Source organism: Vespula vulgaris, chromosome 19, assembly GCF_905475345.1.
Source record: "Vespula vulgaris chromosome 19, iyVesVulg1.1, whole genome shotgun sequence".
Lineage (NCBI taxonomy): Eukaryota > Metazoa > Arthropoda > Insecta > Hymenoptera > Vespidae > Vespula > Vespula vulgaris.
This window is the reverse complement of record NC_066604.1, coordinates 2,809,508-2,831,003: the sequence shown is the minus strand read 5'-3', so window position 1 is coordinate 2,831,003 and position 21,496 is coordinate 2,809,508. Positions and strand designations below refer to the sequence as shown.

At 33.0% G+C, this 21,496-nt stretch overlaps 1 protein-coding gene across 15 annotated transcripts in view; it reads left to right on the top strand.

Annotated features, from left to right (window-relative positions):
* LOC127070814 (patronin) overlaps window positions 1-21,496 on the top strand; it is a 42,158-nt gene that overhangs the window by 6,813 nt on the left and 13,849 nt on the right. For 12 of the 15 annotated variants that reach the window (XM_051009274.1, XM_051009281.1, XM_051009280.1 and 9 more), the window contains exons 2-10: window positions 13,430-13,525; window positions 16,691-16,906; window positions 16,984-17,438; window positions 17,521-17,636; window positions 18,494-18,604; window positions 20,186-20,267; window positions 20,351-20,570; window positions 20,648-21,158; window positions 21,232-21,398. In XM_051009274.1, coding sequence (XP_050865231.1) covers window positions 13,430-13,525; window positions 16,691-16,906; window positions 16,984-17,438; window positions 17,521-17,636; window positions 18,494-18,604; window positions 20,186-20,267; window positions 20,351-20,570; window positions 20,648-21,158; window positions 21,232-21,398 — 1,974 coding nt within the window. Of the gene's footprint in view, window positions 1-6,760; window positions 7,291-13,429; window positions 13,526-16,690; window positions 16,907-16,983; window positions 17,439-17,520; window positions 17,637-18,493; window positions 18,605-20,185; window positions 20,268-20,350; window positions 20,571-20,647; window positions 21,159-21,231; window positions 21,399-21,496 lie in introns of those variants that run through there. The other 3 variants (XM_051009267.1, XM_051009271.1, XM_051009269.1) reach the window with 3 other exon arrangements.

The window sequence follows — 21,496 nt, the reverse complement described above, 5'->3', positions numbered from 1 at the left end:
AAAAACAAACATTTAGTGTTATTATAAATTGTCCTTTAAACGACAAATGTATCTGGGTTGTATGTAGATTTCATTCATGCGGTCTTCGTAGTAAATATCGAAAGTAGAGACATTAGAAATGACGTTAGAAACGATCGATATATCGTATAATCTAAAGTTGCAGGTGTTGAGTGAGACGACTTCTCTCAACGAGATAATATATATAAATATATATATATACACATACGTACTATAGTATTAGAAGGAAATGGCTTCTCCGACAGATTTGTCGTCCTCGTCGTTAGATGCTGGATGCTGAATCTGGTCACGAAGTAAAATAGTGTCAAGGACGCGATTTCGCTTTCGTCTATCGAACGATTGACTTTAGAATAGATCATTTCTCTCAATTATTTTCTTATTAATTAGAATTAATAATTATACGTTTTCATTAAATTTCATTAGATTTAATTTTATACTTAATTATATACAAAGTGTTTTAAACGTTTCAACGAAACTTTATGTTCGAGTGATATAATAATAGAAGATGATTCTTAGATGATATTAAAAACGAATTACGTTTTTCCAAGATTTTTTTTAACGATATTTTTTATCGGATTACAAAATTATAAGTCTAAGAATTTTTTTATGTATTCATTATTATCATTGGTATTAATTCACTAATCGTAGATCGAATAATATTACGTTTATTTATTTTTATATTAAGCACCCATTAATTTTAAAATCGTTTTTCTCAACGTCGTCGACTTCTAGGCACAACTTAATTGACAGGATAATCACATACACATACGCGTTTTACTCACGTAGCCAGTTCGCTTCCTTTCAGTTTGTATTCCACAGGCTTTGTCGAAATAGCGTAGGTTTGGTATGACGATCAGCTACCTACTCGAAGAACAGAACTAAAAGTAACTGTCCACGAAAACCTAACTTGTTTATAACTATTACCTATCTCCTTCGTAATTGGCTTTATCGTTTTATATTTGTAACGTAGTTGATGAATTGCGACTGTTCTGCAGGATGGGCCAAGATTTTAAAAAATGAAATATTTTTTTCGAGATTTTTTATAGGATAATTTCTTTATTTTTTTTTTCTTTTCTTTTCTTTTCTTTTTTTCAGATTGTAAAATTACAAGCCTAGAAACTTTTGTCCCATTCTGTACGTGTACTATATTCAACGAGATTTTTTTTTAGAATGAAATTCGTTCTTGCCTCGATCTTCTAATACATCTTCTACGTGTTCTATTACGAGCTAGTATAGTTACATACTTAGATCCTAACAGATGTTTCTTCTCTTCCATCATGTTTCTCTCTTCGCGAGAATCTTCCAATCGATGTCTTTGTATATCGTGCGTGTTTATTTAGTTATATGTCGACGGCTTAAAAAGAAAAGAAAAAAAGAAAGAAATATTCATAAAGCATCGAAAAGAAACTTTCACGTTAAATTTTATCGTAGGCGGATCGAAATCGTGAAAACCGAACGTGTACTTATATGGTGTCACGTAGGCTAATATTTTCAAGAATTTTTACCTCGATCACATATGATTATTTTTATATTCGTCCTGTTTTTTTTTTTATTTTGTTTTGTTTTATTAAGTTGATTAGAAAGTATATACGTAGAATAATTAAAAAGATATTATACGGAAAATCAATTAGTTGAATAAAAATAAATTATAATAATGGACTGTATTCTTTTGTATATTAGAGTAATAAATAAAAAAAAAGGAAAGAAAAAACAAGGAAGAAAAAATATAAAAAAGAAAAGTTATGGTTAAGATGCATTTTTCTATTCTGTTCAAAGAATGCGGATATTTAATGAACATAAGAAATACCCTTGAGCATTTGCTTAATTACCATCAGAGACCCGTTTCAGTTTCTCAATGAAACTCCTGCCATTTTCAAAGAGTGAAGATATTATAATGAAAAAAGATAACATTAATTTTAAGAATACTATGTAAGAAGTATTTCTCATTAAAACAATCGTTTTATTCTTACGGTGGAAAGATCAACGATAACAAAGTAATCAATTTGAATACTTTTCTTTCTTTTTTTCTTCTCTCCCTCCGAAAGAAAGGAAACAGATATATTTATTGTGAATGACGAAATCGAGATATGAAAATTGACTTTTGATTTTACCTGTACCGATCGAGTCTAACTGCGTTTTGCGTGGGTGTGTGAGTGGGTGTTCTTACAATGTATTATCTTTATCTCAATGTTTAAAGCTCAAAAGTAGATACAGACACACACACTTTCATACTTATTCACGATTTATTAGTACCATTATCCGCAATAACGACTTTCCTTTGGGAGTATACGTGCCTTCGTGTTTCTTCTCTACTTCATAAATAATTATCCCTCGACGTTGCAATATGCATCGTCGATCTCTCACCCCCTCTTTCTCCCCCTCCTCTCTCCCTTCCTCACATCTGACTTCTCCTAACGACCGAAAGATTTGTAACCGAGCTGCATCGTGAATGCACACGTGTATGCAGTTACACTTGTTACTCGATGTTACCTTTGTATCTCTCTCTCTCTCTCTCTCTCTCTCTCTCTCTCTCTCTCTCTCTCTCTCTCTCTGTCTGTCTGTCTGTCTATTGTTTGATCATTCATATGTATGTACGTCGTATTAACGTGTTATAATAGAAGAAACAAAGACTATGCGTTTAACTATTTAATAATTCGTACAAATATTATATGTGTACAAATGTTCGAGAGCATTGGAAAGAGATATCGTAGATTCTTTTTAAATCGAAATATATCTATATTAATTTTTTGTTTTTGTTTAATATTCTCTTTCATTTTTTTATTGTTTATCAAAAGTTCGATTATTTCTTATAAAATTGATAAACAGAAAAGCGTAAATTTTTCAAACCACTTTTGTCGTCTTGGTTTTTTGATTACTCAGCTGAGCTTATTCAATAGATAACCTTATCGTCCTTAAAGCATAGGGTCTAAGAAATGAAGTTCTTTGTTTACATGGTATATTTGTATGTGATTATTATTGTTTGGATATCGCTATCACCGGAAAAAAGGCTCAGAAATGTTTCAATGTTTGTTTTGTTTCATATACGTTTCGACGAATAAAAAAAAAAAAGAACAACACAAAATGTACAATCATACTCGCAACATTTTGTAGCTAACGCATCATTAGATGGAACTATTTTATGAATTAATTTCTCTCTTTCTCTCTCTCTCCCCTTCTCCCTCTCTATTCATCTATCTATCTATCTCTCTTTCTCGTTTTTTTTTTTTTTTTTTTTCATTTCGTCGCAAGGTGAACATATTCTTCTCTCGGTGTCAGGCTGTGAAAATATAAAAAGACGTAGATACCATACAAGAAGAGATATCCTGGGAATGGCTGCCTTAATTAATGTTAATTAACGTTAATTAACGTCTATGAAATCGGATCGATTCAAGATATATTTTTTAATCGACGACAATAGTGATATATCTTCTTCTAGTTTTTCTACTTTCCCCCTCTTCTATTTACTCTATCCATAATTATAATGTTCTTTTATCACCTCGTTCGATATATTGATAGAATAAAATACAGAAAATGTATAGAAAGCGTATGAAGAAATCATACGATGATCAAGGATGCGTATTATATCATTATCATCTTTTTTTTGTGTTCTTTTTCTTCAATCGTTAATTGCATTCTTTTCTTTTTTATTCACACACATACACGCGCATCACATTGAGTGCAACGATGCAATAAAATAATTTGACGGAAGAACGTTCAATAGATTTCACCGATCTTAAAGACTGCATTCCAGGGTGCACGAGATTACAAGGAGGGGAAACGAGGTCAGTACGAAATCAGGAAACGTAACGATGCGCTTTTGCAGTCTCATAGGTCCGACCAATAGCTTTGAAGTATATAAATATAGCGCTAAACGGCTCTCTGCAGGTCTCTTTTACTACGAACAGAATATGTACGTACTCGGTACTCAAGACCTTCTCTTTCTCTGCTTCTCTTCTTCCTCTATCGATCATATTCTTTCGTCTTTATCCTTTTCTTTTCAACGTCATATGTACGTAATCGTATATCGAGTCATTGGCTCGAAAATTTATAGCCATCAATCGTATCGTTAATACATATCAAATTTTATTTTCAATACAAGAAACGAGTTATTTGATAATTGTTTGATTGGATTTAATAATTAAGCGTGATTATTTATTCGATCTTCTTTTACTGTAAAATCATTGTCGTTTTTCTTCTTTTTCTTCTTGTAATTTTTTTTTGAATTTCACTTAAAACAACATCGAAAACGAACCAAGATCACATGGCTATTAGCAATTACGTTATGCGGCTTAACACGTACGGAAGAAGTTACATGCTGTGTAACAAATCTCTCTTCATACGTATGTATACGTGTATAGGTTTGCGATGCGTTTAAATGGCCGACGGGCGAATGTGCATAAATACCTATATATATATATATATATATATATATATATATATATATATATATATATATATCATGGTACGCGTAATAACGTGCATAGGCGTCGAAACAGATGTCAGAGAAGAAATTCAAAGTGCAATTCAGTTGGTTGCTATGGTAAATTCTTTGGGTCAATGACCCTCGAAATTGTCGAGACCACTTAATGATATAAATTTTATAAAGAGAAGAGATAGATCGATCCAAAGAGATTAGAAAATAAATTTTTTGAATTTTTTAATTTTGCAAAATATTATATTGTATGAAAACATATGGCGATCTATCTATCTGTTTATCTATCTATCTATCCATCTATGCTACGTTACTCGGTCGTTAACCCACCGTTGTAATTAACGAAGTGGACATGGTCAGACGGTCTTGACTTTAAACGATCATTGCGTTCAACGAAGAAGAGGAAGGAAAGAAGAAAAAGGAGAACGAGAATCGTCAGATAAGAATCGCTTGGAATTTCCGCTTACTCGGTTTTTACATTACCGACTCGTTTGCCTTTTTATTTATTTATTATTTTTTCTTTAAATTTGTTCTTTCGATTTCTCCATCGAACTTCCTTACTTCCGATTTTCTACTAATTTTTTATCAGACATGTGTCTTATTCGATCTATTCGAGATCGATATTGTTTACTTTCCATTTAAAATTTCCTATTATATCGATTGGGTCTTTGCAAAATTTTTTTACGTATTTCTTACAACGCACATGCACATCTTAAATAAATCACTTTCGATTTAGAATTGTGTTTCATTGATTAGATCTTTTATTAATAATAATTTTGTACGCATATATACATATATATGTGTGTCTGTATATTATATATAGATATCGTAACAAATTAATTTCGACAGAACTTCATTTCATTGATTAGATCTTTTAAAATAATTTTTAGATATATTTAATTAGCGTTGTATAAGATCATTGAATTCGTCGTGAGATCGGTGAATGATGAAAGTATTAGAAAGTCGAAAGGCCAGATGCCATGCGTTCGCTTCTGAGCGTTAATCGGACGTGTAAAATGCGCGGGTGCAGCGAATGTTGCAAAAGCTATGCGTTTCCGCGTGCGTATCTTATTTGTTGTGCTATTTTCGCGTGTAACCGCTTGCACGTGTTGTGTTCTTCCCTTTTACCCCTTTCTCTTTCTCTCTTTTTCTCTTTCTCTTTTTGTGTTTGCATTCCTGGAATGTTACTTCCGAGATTTACTACGTGTTTCCAACCTGCCAAAATTTCTTATAAATCTTGCGAACTCTCTACGAAAGTATTTTTTTATAATTAAAAGAAATTTAATTACACGTTAGAAAAAAAGAAAATAATTCTTAATAAAATTGAGTCTACGGAAAAGTTAGTCAATGAGGGAGTCTACGTAGTAATAAATCGGTGCTTTCATACGTGTAATCATACGTAGAATACAATAATCTAATTTTGTATGTATCTACGGAGTAATTAGTCAATGATCGTCGAATGACACTGGACACGATTTTTTATTGGCGCAGAATCGATATAATTTTCATAGATTCACACTCGAAATCGCATTTTCTTTCGACTTAAGCGATCTCGAAAGGATGAGGATAATACTTAACTCTCGTCCGGTACTTGTACTTCCTGGATCGTGTGCGAAACGATATATCTTATTATTAGCGCATTATATATGCAAATTATACGAGACGGTTCGTGTGTAAAGCACGCGCTCACCTCGGCATATGATTTCAATAGAAGTTAGCGTCCGTGCAGGGATTATGCGAGCTAGCAACCACCACCACCATCGCTCGTCGATAATATCCGTTAAGCGGCTTCTTCGGCTTCCCCGGAGATACACATAAGTTTTACTCGAAGTGCATACGTTTGGTGTGAACGAAGCTTAAAGAAGAATTTGCACCTATCGAAGGTATGCGAAGCCAGAGCAATCGCGATCCCTTTCATCGTCTTATCTGTAGTAGATTATTGCGTGATCTTTTTAACTACTCTCGATCATTCTCGGAAAGAGAGAGAGAGAGAGAGAGAGGATATTCATCATATTATTTTTTATTTAAATTTATAAAAAAAAATCATTCGCACGTACAACGTACAACAATATCTAGTCGATATTGACCTCGACGATTAAAAGAGACATGGATCAATTTAAATCGTAAATCGAGGTTAACGGAGATCAGAGGAATGACACTACTAATGTCGGTATAAATAAATTTTTGTAGTAAGTGCTGTCTAAACGAGGAAAGATAGATTAAGATGTTTTCTTAAATCATGCCTCATAAAATGTCTTGATTGACGATGAAGTTATGGGGGAAAAGAAAGAAAGAAAAAAAAAAAGAAAAAGTTACGTAGGACGTAAGACAGATCTTACTAAAACTCTGAAAACGTTGTGTAAGACGCTTAACGAAGTCGACGTTAAATAGTTAACGTGGCCGTCGGTGCGTGGACCGCGATCCACATACGAAACAGTGCGAACGTTCTTTCTTAGTAGCCAACAGCAGCAATAGCAGCAGCAGCAGTAGCAGTAGCAGTAGCAGTTAGAGCAAAGCGGTTGGGTGCTGCTTCTTATAGAGACTGAGACATCAGTCTTCGTTCGTTCCTTTCTTCGCGATGTGCCTTATTATTCTCATGGTCATCCTCGCGAATCTCGTCTTCCTTGCGAGAACAACGAAGTTCAAAAGGACGACGACGACGACGACGACGACGTTTTCGCGATGACCCCGATCGATCTGCGATCGATTAACCAGTCACGGATTTACTAAGTTGTAAATATACGTGAGAAAGGATTAGATATCAATTTAATAGATTTCTTAAAAGGATACTTTTTTTTTCTCTCGTCGGCCGAATGATCTGGATACTACGATTAATTTTGGTAAGATTACGATATTTTTTTTTTCTTCTTTTTCTTCTTCTGTTTTTCTCTCTCAATAGATACGAGATCTCAAAACTCATATTATTTACCCATATGTGTATATATAATTATATTCTAAATATTTAATTTTATTATTTTTAAATATTATCTCAAAATAGTAACTTATATATATAAGAAAACTTTACATTATCATGTATGGTATAAGATGGGCCAAATAATGAAAATACACTTGTCGAGAATATAAGAGAAAAAAGATCTATAGACTCAACTCTCCCGCAGAATATTTTTACACGAAATTTTTTATATTTATTTTTTTTTCTTCTCTCTTTCTCGTTCGATGGAAACCGTAGAAAATCATCCAACGTTGGTGTCGTCGTCGTCGTCGTCGTCGTCGTTGTCGTTGTCGAGACTTCGACTTTCGACCCACACATTTACCTCGTCGTCAACGTTGTTGAGTTTGCCCACGCAACAACGACGGAAGCTTTGCAAAACCACCGAACGATGCCGACGATTACATTCGTGTGTCTTTGCCATTACTGCCTCGCGTGTATTCGAAAAATTTTTGTTCTTTTTACTACATATATTTTTTTTATTTTTTGTATACTCTCGAGAACGAAATTAATGGGAAAGATAAAAAATATGAGAGATCTCAGCAAAATGAAATTCTTCGAGGATATTTATTATCCTCCTTTCTCGTTCCATCCAGGCTAAGTAAAGTCTCTCTCTCTCTCTCTCTCTCTCTCTCTTTCTTTCTCTTTCTTTCTCTTTCTCTCTCTCTCTCTCTCTCTCTCTCTCTCTCTCTCTCTAACTCTAACTCGTCGTTATTCGATCGCCTTCGGGCTCGAAAGCTCCAAGTAACGAAGACTATCCAGTAACGTTGACTCTCTAAACTAGGAAATTAGATATTTTAATAACCTTTCTTTCGCGTTTCCAGTCAAAAAAATCTAATCATTATTTTATCAGAAATATTATTAAAAAATAAGAGAAAAAAGAGATAAAGAAAAACAAAATTATTTGAGATATACACTAAAGATAAGAAAAGTAATACGAACGGATTATGGAAATTGTAATTTGCTTCGCAGTAAATTAGTTTTTTTTTTCTTTCGTTTCAATTATTGTATCTATAGAATTAGATAGGAATATGTACATGTATAATTTGTGGATGCGCTTGTTCTTGGTATGTAGCGTGCATGTGCGTCTAATACGCGTTTATTAGAGACGCTATCTAGTACGATCCTTGATACGACGCGATGGTCAGGGCCATTGCCACTCTACGTAGGTGGAAATTATCTGAAATTCGATCTAGCTTCATTCTTTTGTCCGATCGTTTCACATACTAAAGATATATTTTTTTAATCTACTTTCGATTCGAAATAACGATTAATGAGAGAAAGAAAGAAAGAAGAAAAGTGGGAGAGAAAAAATGGGACATAAAAAATGAGACATTTCTTCAATTATTTATTAAATCAGTTTGATTTTTCATTCATAATATTCAATTTGAATTATGGTTTGTCGTATGTTTTCGATTATTATTTTTTTATTGATCATTAAAAAAGAAATGAATGAGAAAAGTAAATATCGTATTGTGAATTTTTTGTCAAAATTGATTTATTTTACTCATTCATAGTATTGAAACTTGATAATTCATCTTTCACACATACACACACACACACATAAAGAGAAGGAAATCCGTCTCGTCGACGACGGGAAGTCGTCTTCAGTTTTGTTTGACTTGGCATAGGAAACTCTGCGAAAAGCCGTACAAAAACGAGCAGAGGTAGAGAGAGAAAGAGATAATGTTTCTCTCTCTTCGATTTCAACTCGTTCACTCCCTTTTCTCTTTATTCTTCTCTCTTATTCTTTCTCTTGTTCTTCACACTCCTCGTAAATCGGTGAACCTTCGAGACGTACCAGGCATGCCTCCTTTCCTTTTTGCTTTGATCTTCGGCCTTCCTCGCGGACCAAGTGCATACAAGCGTTTTATTTTTCTTTCTATCGTGCCATAGTATCTCTCTCTCTCTCTCTCTTTTTCTCTTTCCATCTCTCTATGTACATGTGTGTGTGTGTGTATGTAAGAAAGAGAGAGAGAGATAGGAATGTACGCGTTGAAACCATTTATCGTGAAAACGTTAACGTTTACGTAGAAAAAGAAGGAGAGAGAGAGAGAGAGAGAAAGAGAGAGAGAAAAGGGATGAAAAATGTTTTTAAAATTCGTTCGGTTATATAATGAATTATTTATGTAAATATTTATTTAGTTATTTATTTATTTTCCTTTGTAATTAAATTAGACGACAATTAGTTTATTCTAATTCCCACTTACAATTTTTTGCTTAACAAATATTTCAATTGCATATTTTATATTTTATTTTTTATTTGCTTATTCTTTTTTTTCGTTAAATTTTTAATTTCTTTTTCGCTTTTTTCTTTCCATTTTTTTTTTTAAGAAAGTAAAAATAAGTGTCCTCGCAACTTCCGAGTTCTCTCGAGCACACGCGTCGACAGATAAAAGGCGAGAACGGTGTTCTCGAGGATGCGCCAAAAAAGGAAACGAGAGAGATCCGTGCTCGTGGGTCTCGTAATGGTTCTTACGAAGAGTCCATCGATGCGTTGCTTTTGCTGCTGCTGCTGCTGCTGCCGTTGCTGTTAGGTCCCACCTTATTTTCTATCTGACTCGTACGATGCAACCTACCAACCTACTCAAGAGAGAAAGAGAGAGAGAAAGAGAAAGAGAAGTTTGCTTGGAAGTCGAGTCACTTAGCGTTTACCTAGAAAGTACATACATGCACACATACGTGTCGTGTCTGGAAAATTTCTGAGTTTGACATATTTATTTATCACGAAGTTTCAACATTTCATTCTTTTTTTTTCTGTTTTTAATCGACGACGATTGATTTCACCTCTGGTTAGAACTTTGGATTCTTTCGGATGGTCGGATAATCGACACAATTTTATTTTATTTTATTTTATACATACGCATATATATTAGGATATAAAATCTAGGAAGTTCATTATCGTCATTGTTCTCTTTCTACTCTCCTATATGTAAAATAAAAAACTGTACGCATATATCTACATTGTTTCATCAATTTTTTTTTTCGAAACAAATATACATATATATAGAAAATTACTTCGTATTTTTATCTTCAGAGAAAAAAAGAGTAGAAAAGGTTTAAAGAATATTGAAAGAGATGAAACTTCTTTCTCTCTCTCTCTCTCTCTTTCTCTCTGGTACATTTCGATGCACTTCGTGTTTCCTTTCTTCGTTCTACATACCGGGTGTCCCTACGTAATATTTATCACCGCAATCTCTCTCTCTCTCTCTCTTTCTGTTTCCCCGACACGAACGGATATTTTTCTGAACCATGCCACGTTATGTGGGCAGTGTCCATGGCCGGAATCCATATTAAGAACTTCTACCGTTACGCCGTTGATTATTACGAGAGTTTGCATTGTGTCTACCCTAAGAGACGCGAGACTGTCCATTAATTAAAGCGAAAGGACACGAAGGAGGCGTATGTGTTATCTACGGAAAAAATCATCTCTACTTCCCATTTTAAATGTCCTCACTTTATTTTCATGGATCGTTAAATCATTTTATTGATATACATTAACATAGTTTTTCTTACGATTTTTTTTTCTTTTCTCTCTCCTTTTTTTATGTTTTCTTACCTTTTTTCGAATATTTTATCGTTGTCACTTTAAATGCTAGCTAATTTGATTTTTTGTATTACGATGTCTTCTATCTTTTTTCTTTTTTTTTTTTTCCCCCCTATTGCAGTTCGTCATGGACAATTTATCAAACTATTTTTCATTACAGATTTATTTTATGTAAAATATCTATTTTCTCTTTTATCTACAATTTCTTTGCTTGAAGATTAAAATCATCGGTGAACATTTTGAATAGGACAATTCATGTGAATGATCATCAAAGATTAGCAGCTCGAAACCTCTCTGCTCGATCGAGCGAATCCATTTTATGTACTCGTAATGCAATATGTATTCCATGTCTTGCGTACATGTACGTACATACATATATACATATATACATAGTGACTCTGTTTAAGCTATGACCTGGCATCTTTTTATAGACAAGAAGCCACGCGTATATAAAAGCACCGCTGCTTGCGGCTTGGACGTGCGCACGTGCGTTGCATTCCGCGTGCGACGCTTAAACGCGCTTCTTCCGAACATCATGCGGACAATTTTCTTAAAGCGTGTACGACATGGATTTCCACGTGTTTTTATACTAAAACCGTAATATCTAGACGAATCTAATTATTGTAAAAGGATATAAATCATATCTATGTATGTACGTATCTTTTTTACGCGAATACAGTCAGTCCTTGATCGATATTTGATTAATTTTGAGAATTCTTTTAATATTTAAAAAAAAAATATGAAAAAAAGAGACAAAAAATTTGAGACAAGAATTGTTTTTCAGATTGTAAAAAAGTTGCTAGTCTATAGTTTTATAATCTGAAAAAAAATCATCCTTAAAAGGTGTCGAAAAAAAGGGATCGATTCTTTTTTCCTTTTTTTTAATCAACTAGGAACTTTCGGTTCACTCTGTATTTAATATTTTTATAATCCGTAAAATTCGATATTTTTAACGAGTCAAGCTGTATATCTCCAGATATCTCGAAGAACCTCGTCAGATTTCTTTCCTTATCCCAAGGAGTCGATAAAGGGGCCATTGAGAATATCTTAGACTCTGTCTTCGAAGAAAGGCGAGAAGGAACATCTCCTTTCCGTTGCAATCTTCTATTCTCTGGGGAACTGTAAATCGTGTTTTATTGTATATATCCTTGGATCTCGAGTTTGCTGAAATCCGAATGGCTTTGTTCGAGCAAGAAGAGAAGATGAATTTTTTTGTGAGCCAAGATAAAGATATAAATCTGTTCTTAATAATTTTATTTTTAATTTACGAATTATTACATACAAAATTATTAAATATTATATTGTGTAACAATATAATATATATAATGTAACATAATATAATTTAATATAGATATAAATGAATTATATATTATATATAATTATTCGACATAAATACTATAGAGTGTATATATGTATATGTATATATATAATTATAAAAACTTTTAATCCAAGGAAGATACATGTTTCTCGCGAATTCAATTAAAAGTACTGCTCACGTGTCTAGAATGTAAGCGATGCGGTTGAATGAAAGAAGTTCTTCGTCTTGGAAGAAAGTTGGTAAATGGTGGGGTATTACCGTAGAAATAGGAAGCTTTTCCCTTCATTCAGGGCCATCTATTTTGAAGGATGACGACGTTTAATGGCTTGCGAACAAGCGTTGCTCGATAACAATGATTGTTAGACTTCGCTGACCTCTTTTAACACGTTCGAGATCCCCACAACCACTCTCATTCTTACGGTAAACTATCCATCTATAACAAAAACTTTTCTACAAATCATAAAAAGTTTGCCGAAAGTAATGATCAAGAATTTAAAAAAAAAATAATTAGTTCTCCCTCGATTAGAATTTGTTTCTTATCAATTTGAAAAGGTTATTAACGAAATGCTTGCATATTAATAAAATAGCAAGGACACAAGTTTTATACAGGGTGGAGCAAATGTTCTTAAGCGATATTAATAATCAATTACTCTATATTTTTCTTCTTCTTTATTTTCGAAACATTTCTAAGCTAATTACTTTTTTCTTTTTCCCCCGATTGTAAAATTACAAGAGGTCGATAAAAAAAAAATAATTAATATCATCTAGGAATTTTTGATCCGTCCTGTAGATAGTTCCGTTCTCTTTCGATAAGTCGTCGTAGCAGCATCCTTTTGGTCCAAAGGGAAGAAGCCTGTCTCGAGTGGCACGATAGAGAGCTTCTTATCTTTCTCTTATAGTATGCGTTAAAAGACACGAAGGGAATATGTGATAGGGGTGTAATGAAGAGATAACAAAAGTGGTTCTTGATAACAAAGTGACTATTATTTATCGATTTATTTATATATATGTACGTGACGATAAAATATTCGGATATTCTTTTATTTTCTATCTGTGCGTTTTATATACACGTATACGAACATACATAACATATATATACATGCTTTAATTAACGTGGTTTTTCTTTTCATATATGTATATATATATTACATATATATTTTTCAGGCTAAACAACGTGCCTCCGTGAAATGGCTCCTATCGAAGGCATACAACAATCGAGTACCAGACAACCTTCGCGAGCCGTATTATCGTGATCACGAGGTAAACGATACCTTTTTTATTTTTTATTCACTTGAACCAATATACTAAAGGAATTTATTCGATTTACAGACTGTTATTCTAACTATTCCAAGTGATTTACGAGGTCGTTGAACTTGATAATTTGTTTAATCTCTCATAATAGTTTCTCTAAAGAGTTATTTTTATCGACTAACTCTCCATACGTATAATAGAAAAGCGTTAGATCGATCGTGTACCTTTTTTCTTTCTTTGATAAAAACTTTTTTAAGTTATCTCGAGGTCGGATTTTAAAAGAAATTAACTCGATCTTTAATTCTTTTATGATCGTAAATTAATTGAATCTCTTTGTGCATGTGGCTGAATGTTTCTGTTATTTGTTTAATAATAAAGAGATCAAATTTAACAAAATGGATCGAAGAACAATAAAATTAATATTAATAAAAAATTTACGGGTTGAGATCTGCAATGTTTTGTTATAGTTCAGAATACAAGGTTTTCTTAGAAAATAAACTGTAGAGACGTTGGCCGCGACATATAAACATACACGCGCGTGAGTCTACCATTCCTGATCGTTGATCCAATTAAATTTCAATCGTATTACTCGTCGATCGTCGTACATATTCCTTGTCTCTTCTTTTGTGTTAACAGTAAAACGTGAAACGTCGATTCGAACTCACAGTTTCATTATTATTTCGAGCTGTCTCAAAATGTATCAGATATAAAAAATCGATTTTTTTATTTTCGCTCAACGACCTGTATACATTGAGATACACATATATATGAGCCGATGATTATTAATGTGATTTAATCGTAATTCATTTTTGAGATATTAAACATACATATATAATGATAGCAAACACGCTATTATTCAATATTTTTTAATTACGTAAAAGAATTATTTTTCTCGGGAATAAATATAATTAATTTTTTTTTTAATTACCATTATGTAGAAAAATAATTTTTAATTAATTCGAGCCGAAAGGTCAAGATATCACGAAAAGAAATAAAAATATTTGAGCTGGATCGCTTTCATAATCATTGGTTTATATATACATTCATATATACATATTATACATAGTGTTACGTGTCAAACATGTTGTATTTCCTGGATTTATCGTCGTCTCATCGACGTAAGGTTAGAATATTTATTTAGAAATGAATTATTGCACTTTCTCTCTCTCTCTATCGTTTCATTTCATATCACTGAAATATCGAAGTTTCGAAATCAACATCATTTCCTTGCCATTAATTATTTCCCTAATTACTCGAAGATTGTATTTCGTTTCTCGAAAATATCTTCACTTCTTTAGAATCTCCTTGAATGAAAGTTCAAACTCTCCCACGAAGAATCGAGTCTCTGAACTTCATGGAACATTAATTCTCAATTCTTCTATCGTTTATAGGGTGTACACAAATTATACGGAGTGTGCATAAGTGATTTGCCCTTATTTCAGCGATTTAATAATATTTTACCTAGCGAAACTAAAGTGTTGTAAAAATTTATTAAATTTTTTTTTATAATTACAACCATGTTTTTATGCATTGATTTGTAAATTTGTGTTTCATTACAACTATCCAATAAGAAAAATTATAATACGTATAATCGTTACAATCATTTATGAACACCCTGTATATACTTGTGGGTTTTATTTTCGTCCTTTTTTTTTTACTTTTTTCTTTTTCATTGGTAAATCAAGTTATATATATATATATATATATATATATATATATATTTATTATCTTTTTTTTTTTATTACGCTATAATAAATCTAGAAAAAATTTTGAAACAATGTAACATTCTTCCTTCTATTGTTTCGATTGCTTCGCAAGAGGTAAAGATCTAATGCGTTGATGATTATAGTTCGACTCTTAAGAGAGAGGTAAGAGGATCCTGGCTGATCTCCAGGAGGTCGTTATCACATTGCAGCTATCTCTTTCCCCTTCTCTTTCTCTATTTCTATTTTTCTTTTTATTTCTTTCTCTTTCTCATCCACCTGCGAGAAAGAGAGCCGAGCATCGTTCGATAATTGATCGTCTCTGACTGTTCCTCTTCTTTCTCTCTCTATTTCTTCTTTCTTTTTGTAAATCGTTTCTTTGTACTACAGACTCTGTACCATAGAAATATTATATACATACATAGATAGAAAACGAATCGATTGGAATGTAAATTATTCTCGTTTTAAATTCATCGTTCATCAAAGCGAATCGTTAATTACTTCTTGCACATTCTCTTTTATCTTGGTGCTGGCAATGGAAGGTAAAGATTCGTACGATTTATCCTTATTTATTCTCGTGATTGCACTGGAATTTTTCTCTCTTTCTTCTTTTTTGTTAACCGTACCAATTTTTTTTTTATCTTCGTCCAGTTAATTGAAACATTTTGTATAAATATTATTGATTATAAAGAATGTGATAACGCTTGAAAAATTTGTACATACAATGAGGATTATAGACAAATTTATAAAAATGGTGTCGAGTATGACACGATAATATGGCGTGATCTATACAAATTCCGATGATAAATATAATAACAATTTATCATTTCAAAAATTCTAAAGTAACCAGATATTTTAGAGATATTAATTACCTTCGTCCCATAACTATTAGATATATAATTACTTACAATATTGAATACAGATGAATCTGTAAAGATCAGATCTGTATCTGATTCGATAAAATCATGTGATCTACATAAATGCCAATGATAAATATAATTTATCATTCGTGCAAACAAACACATACATATTCAGGAGATATTTCGTAGAGCATATGTATTTCCGTTTCATGGGTAGATTCGTCTCGAGTTTTCGTGTCCCTTCTGTTCAGGCCGGATATTACGGTCTGCAGTCAATATTTATTCCTCGGTCACGATGTCGTCTATTCTTCTTGGATGTTCTTCTTATGCTGCGGTCGCACAGGGTGTCGTGTCGGTGGATCTTGCAGTATTGTGTTTCATTCAGTCACATAGAGAGCGTGTGCGGTATACGGATCGATAGTTCAGCGCAGATTTTGTATTTTCACTTTCATCATCTTGCAATTCCATCATGGGAATTTCTGGAATGAGAAACATCAAAGTCAACCCCTCATTTTCTTTTTTTTTTCTATTTTACGTTTGAATCCCTATCCTTTCTCTCTCTTTCTCTCTTTATATCTCGTTTCAGGTATTAATATTTAACTCTTTTGCAGGATCAAGAACATCTAAAGCCGCAAATCGTTCATGCACTCTCCAATGCAGAACTCTACTGTCTCGCTTTGGCGAACATTTATTCTGATCCCAATTATCACAATCAAAATCACTGCGGTATATTGCAAGCATTGGCGAGAAAGGGCGTGAACGTTGCCGAATCTAACAATACTCAGCTCACCGAAACGATTCTCATTCAAAATTCACCGATTAAAATGGTAAAGAATTCTGTCAATAGTAAAACTTATTTATTATTGTTTATAATATTACTACAGTTTAATTTTGTCACTTGTAGTCTGCGCATATGGCTGTGATAGAAGGCTTGATGGCCTTATATGCGAAAGAAGTGGTAACTGGTGATCGTGTTGTCTCGGCAATACGTCGATTCGATCCCCAAGCCGATGTAGAAGTTCCAAACGATCACGAGAAAGGACTTTTACTTTGGATAAGCCACGCTTCGCACGCGCTAATCGCAAAAATTCAAACTGAGGAGGGTGCCGGTGATAAGACAAGATTACCAGAACTGCCAGCCGCTAAAGATTTCCAATCTCTCTGCGATGGTGTTGGACTCGCAGCCGTCGTTGCCTTTTATTGTCCTGGCGAATTGAATTGGATGGACATCAGGGTGTCTAAGAGACCTTCTGTTGCTGATGCCTTGCATAATCTTTCATTGGTGCATACATTTTGTACCAGATGCTTACCCTACTCTATTTTCCATATGCAGCCTGAAGATGTTACCTATATGAGAGGGTAAGTTACTGTTAGAACGTTTCTGATAAACTCAAAATGAAATCACATATTGTATATTCCTTTTTTTAATATCATTTGATAGATCCATGAAACCGAACTTGGTCGTCTTTCTGGCGGACATGTACAACGTCTTGGAAATTCATCCAGCTAAATGTGTACGATATCCTGGCGAGGAGAGGGCAATGCAATTCTTGGATGGTACGTGACGTTCAATAAATAATCGTACATGATTTCCCTCTGGATATACTTCCTATTTGGAAAGATTGGTTCGATCATGTTGACAGCCTACCTATATTGACACAACACTATGGGATTATTAAATCATCCCCGATGTATTTTGGTGGTGGAATTAATTGTTAAAATATTTTGGTGAAGGCTGGCATACATATTGTATCGAACTTACCCGTTTTATAATTTGTGTTATTATACTTTTTTTTCCATGGAATTCCACTGCTATTGCAGGCAATACTTAGATTCTATAAACCTCATTTTTTATCTCTAGTAATAATAATACATAATCTGTCAATACATACATACATACATATACATATATATATATGTATATATATATGTGTGTGTATATATATATGCATACATGCATATAAAATTTGTGGAAAAAATTTGAGAGAGAGTTGCCTGCAATTGGATTGGTATCACGCTTTTTATCAGTGTCAATACACACACTCGTCCCAGCCTCGAGAACCAGCTCCTCAGCAACGACTAATGTGTATCTATTTAATTAATTTGGTACTTTGTAAACAGAAAAGAGAAAGAAAGAAAAAGAGAGAGAGAAAAAATGTAAATGAAAAAAGATATATATATATATATATATATATAAAGAAAAAAGAAAGAGAGAAAGAAAAGAAGAGGGAGAAAATCAAGTCCTTTACAATAGTACTTAATATACAACTGTAATACTCGTATTTCCATATATTTCTATGGCATAATCTTCTTGATGCTTGACAACAACGCTATCCTCGCCTTCTTCTTTCGTCAACTTCCGGTTGCCAATGAACCAATACTGTGTGTGTGCGGGTGACGGGCAATCTGTGCAGCGTGCCCGCGCAATAGTCATGGCGTAGCTCATAAAAGAAGTCTACCACAGTCTATAGCTCCGATACCTGATCTGAGAAGCAACCTCTCCGTATCCGCGCCAGGCTTCACAGGTACCCATACGTTACCAAACCAATCATCAACTAGGTGGTCTTCTCTTGTGAATCGCGTTTCGCAGACTGACATGTTCACATATATGAAAATAAGGGATCCAAGATTATCGGCGGATTTCTCCCTTTTTATCACACACATCCACGTTATATATACCTTACGTCGTTCTAATATTTATACAATGTACATTTCTCACGTTCACTTGTCATTCGTATACTTTCAATGTGGATCAGATCGGTATATATAGCTTCTCTTTGTCGAGCACAATAACAAAAAATATATATATATATCTCCATATAATATATTGCTTTTACGCTGAATGAGTAAATTTTATTGTACGTAAAATAGACATTGAAAAAAATATATATATATATATTTGTGTGTTTGAAGCACTTTTGCTGATTAGTAATTCGCTTTCGTCGATGTTACAACGTCTCGACACAATCTAGGGAAATCTATGATTATACGAGTGAATAAATTCGTCTAAAGTGATTAGATTCGTTTTTTTTCGTCAGTCATACAAATGCGTTTTGCATTCAAAAACGTATATATCTCAGCATTTATATCTATAGTATCTATTATCTGTACTTAAGTACAGGTATTAGGAGCGCACTGCTTGTTACTAATCCATACTATGTGCATAACATCTGATCATTGTCATAAAGCGTAGCGATCCCCTTCAACATGAATGCATGTAAATAACATATGTCTCGCGATGAACATATCTCTATATGTGCGGCAATGGCTGCTGCTTGCATTCGCTTCGAATTCTATTTATTTTGCATGAGGTTGAGAGACGTCTACTACTATATTATATATATAACATAGCGCCCAAAAGTGGAAGAAATTTAGGAGGTTTATTAAAAAAAATGATGGTGATGATGATAATGATGATGATGATGATGATGATGATGATGATAATCTACTCCATGTTCAGTTAGTATGTTTGTTTTGCGATGTATATTGTGTATATGTATATGTGTTATTTATGATTATATATTATAAATATATATATATATATATATATATATATATCATTTTTAACCATCTCATATTCCTTTTTCCTTATTTTAATTTGATTTATTTTCAGAATCGTGAATACACTAGAATAATGATTCAGTATTTGCTAGTTATTAGATTGTAGTTATTAATTACATTATAATTTTATATAAACATCTATTTTATAATTGTATGATATAAGCTTTTATTTTTTCTACGATTTTTCAATTGTTCACTTTTGCATAGGTTTCTATTTCTCTGCTTTAAAGGATCATGATTCTTCTCCCATGATACCTTTGCCTTTTAATATCGTTAGAATTGATTTTGAGTTAGCCATCCGAATTTCATACATTTTAGCTTAATTAATTAATATATGTGTACACACACACACATATATATATATGTACATATATATATGTGTGTATGTATATATATACATGAAGAATTGATTTATTATATTCATCTTGTTTTTTTTCCCTTTTTGTTATTTTTCTTATGTATTTAGATATATTTGGGATTTCGTACGTAATCTTTTATTATAAATAACTCGTATCATAAAATTGCTCTTTTTAATTTTTTTCTAGTTGCAAAAAGCGTACCATCCAGCACTGTAAAGAAGTCACAATCTTTGCAACAAACTGCCGAAAGTCATTCTTACGACGATAGGTACGCAATGATAACGATGAACTTGAAATGTCGAAAATTATCTTTTTCTTTTAGTTATTCGTATAAATAATTGATTTTCACAGAAGGGCCGGTAGCGAGGAAAGTTTCGTAGTACATCGTGGAAAAGGTATTCCTACTTTGAGCTCTGTGGCTGATGAAAAAATTATTGGTAGAGCGGAGGCAGCTGGACGACCAAGCAATTGGGAAGATCAGAGAAGAACTTCTTATGCTGGTCGTCGATCCAGACGTAATAGTGTTACCGATGATTCTCAATTAACTATTGAAAATTTTGGTGGATCTCAGGTAAGCTTCAGCGCATGTAATTCTGGATTAAAAAAAAAAACAAATACGGATTACACTATGGAAGATTTTTTACGCAGGATAATTTACATAACTTTGGTAGAAATCCGGATAAAGAAGTAGGAGTGTATACTGGTAAAAGAAGTACCACCGAACCAACTCTCCCTGCACGTTCGAGTGTTCAGGACGTATATGGAAGTGGTGTTCAACATATACTTGCTGATAATGGTTATAATAATGAAGAACCATCCAGGTTGAGAAGACAAGCCTCAAATTCTAGCTTGGATAATGTTGCACTTAAGAGCATTTTACATTCCAGTGAAAATGATAATAACGATGGTAGTACCACTAAATTATCCAGTTTCTCGAACCTCAGTAAACAGAGTATGGAAAAGGGGATCAATCTCACTTATACCGATCAAGAAAGAGATGATAACTCTACAAAATCTAATGTCTCGAGTAAAAAGTATGGTCAGAGTAATGGAAATGGAATTGCAGAGAAAAAGACTACATTTGCAACATTACCAAACACGACAACATGGCAACAACAAAGTACACAGCATTCTCAACAAATAGAACATCAATCGATCGGTGAGATTTTGTTGTAATGTAATAAATATATTGTTTTATGTAAGTATAAAAATTAATATTTTCTTGTAATTAGACGAAAATGGTGGTAACACTGTAATGGCCTCGCAGCTAAATAATATTAGATTAAAGTTAGAAGAAAAACGTCGTCACATCGAGAATGAAAAAAGAAGAATGGAAGTTGTTATGTCGAAGCAGCGACAAAAAGTTGGAAAAGCTGCTTTTCTACAAGCGGTTACAAAGGTATATTATTAAAATGATATTCGAATAATTCTTAAATTCATCAATACACTATGTTGTCAATTTTAGACAATGACTATTAATGATTTGTTTCATCTTCA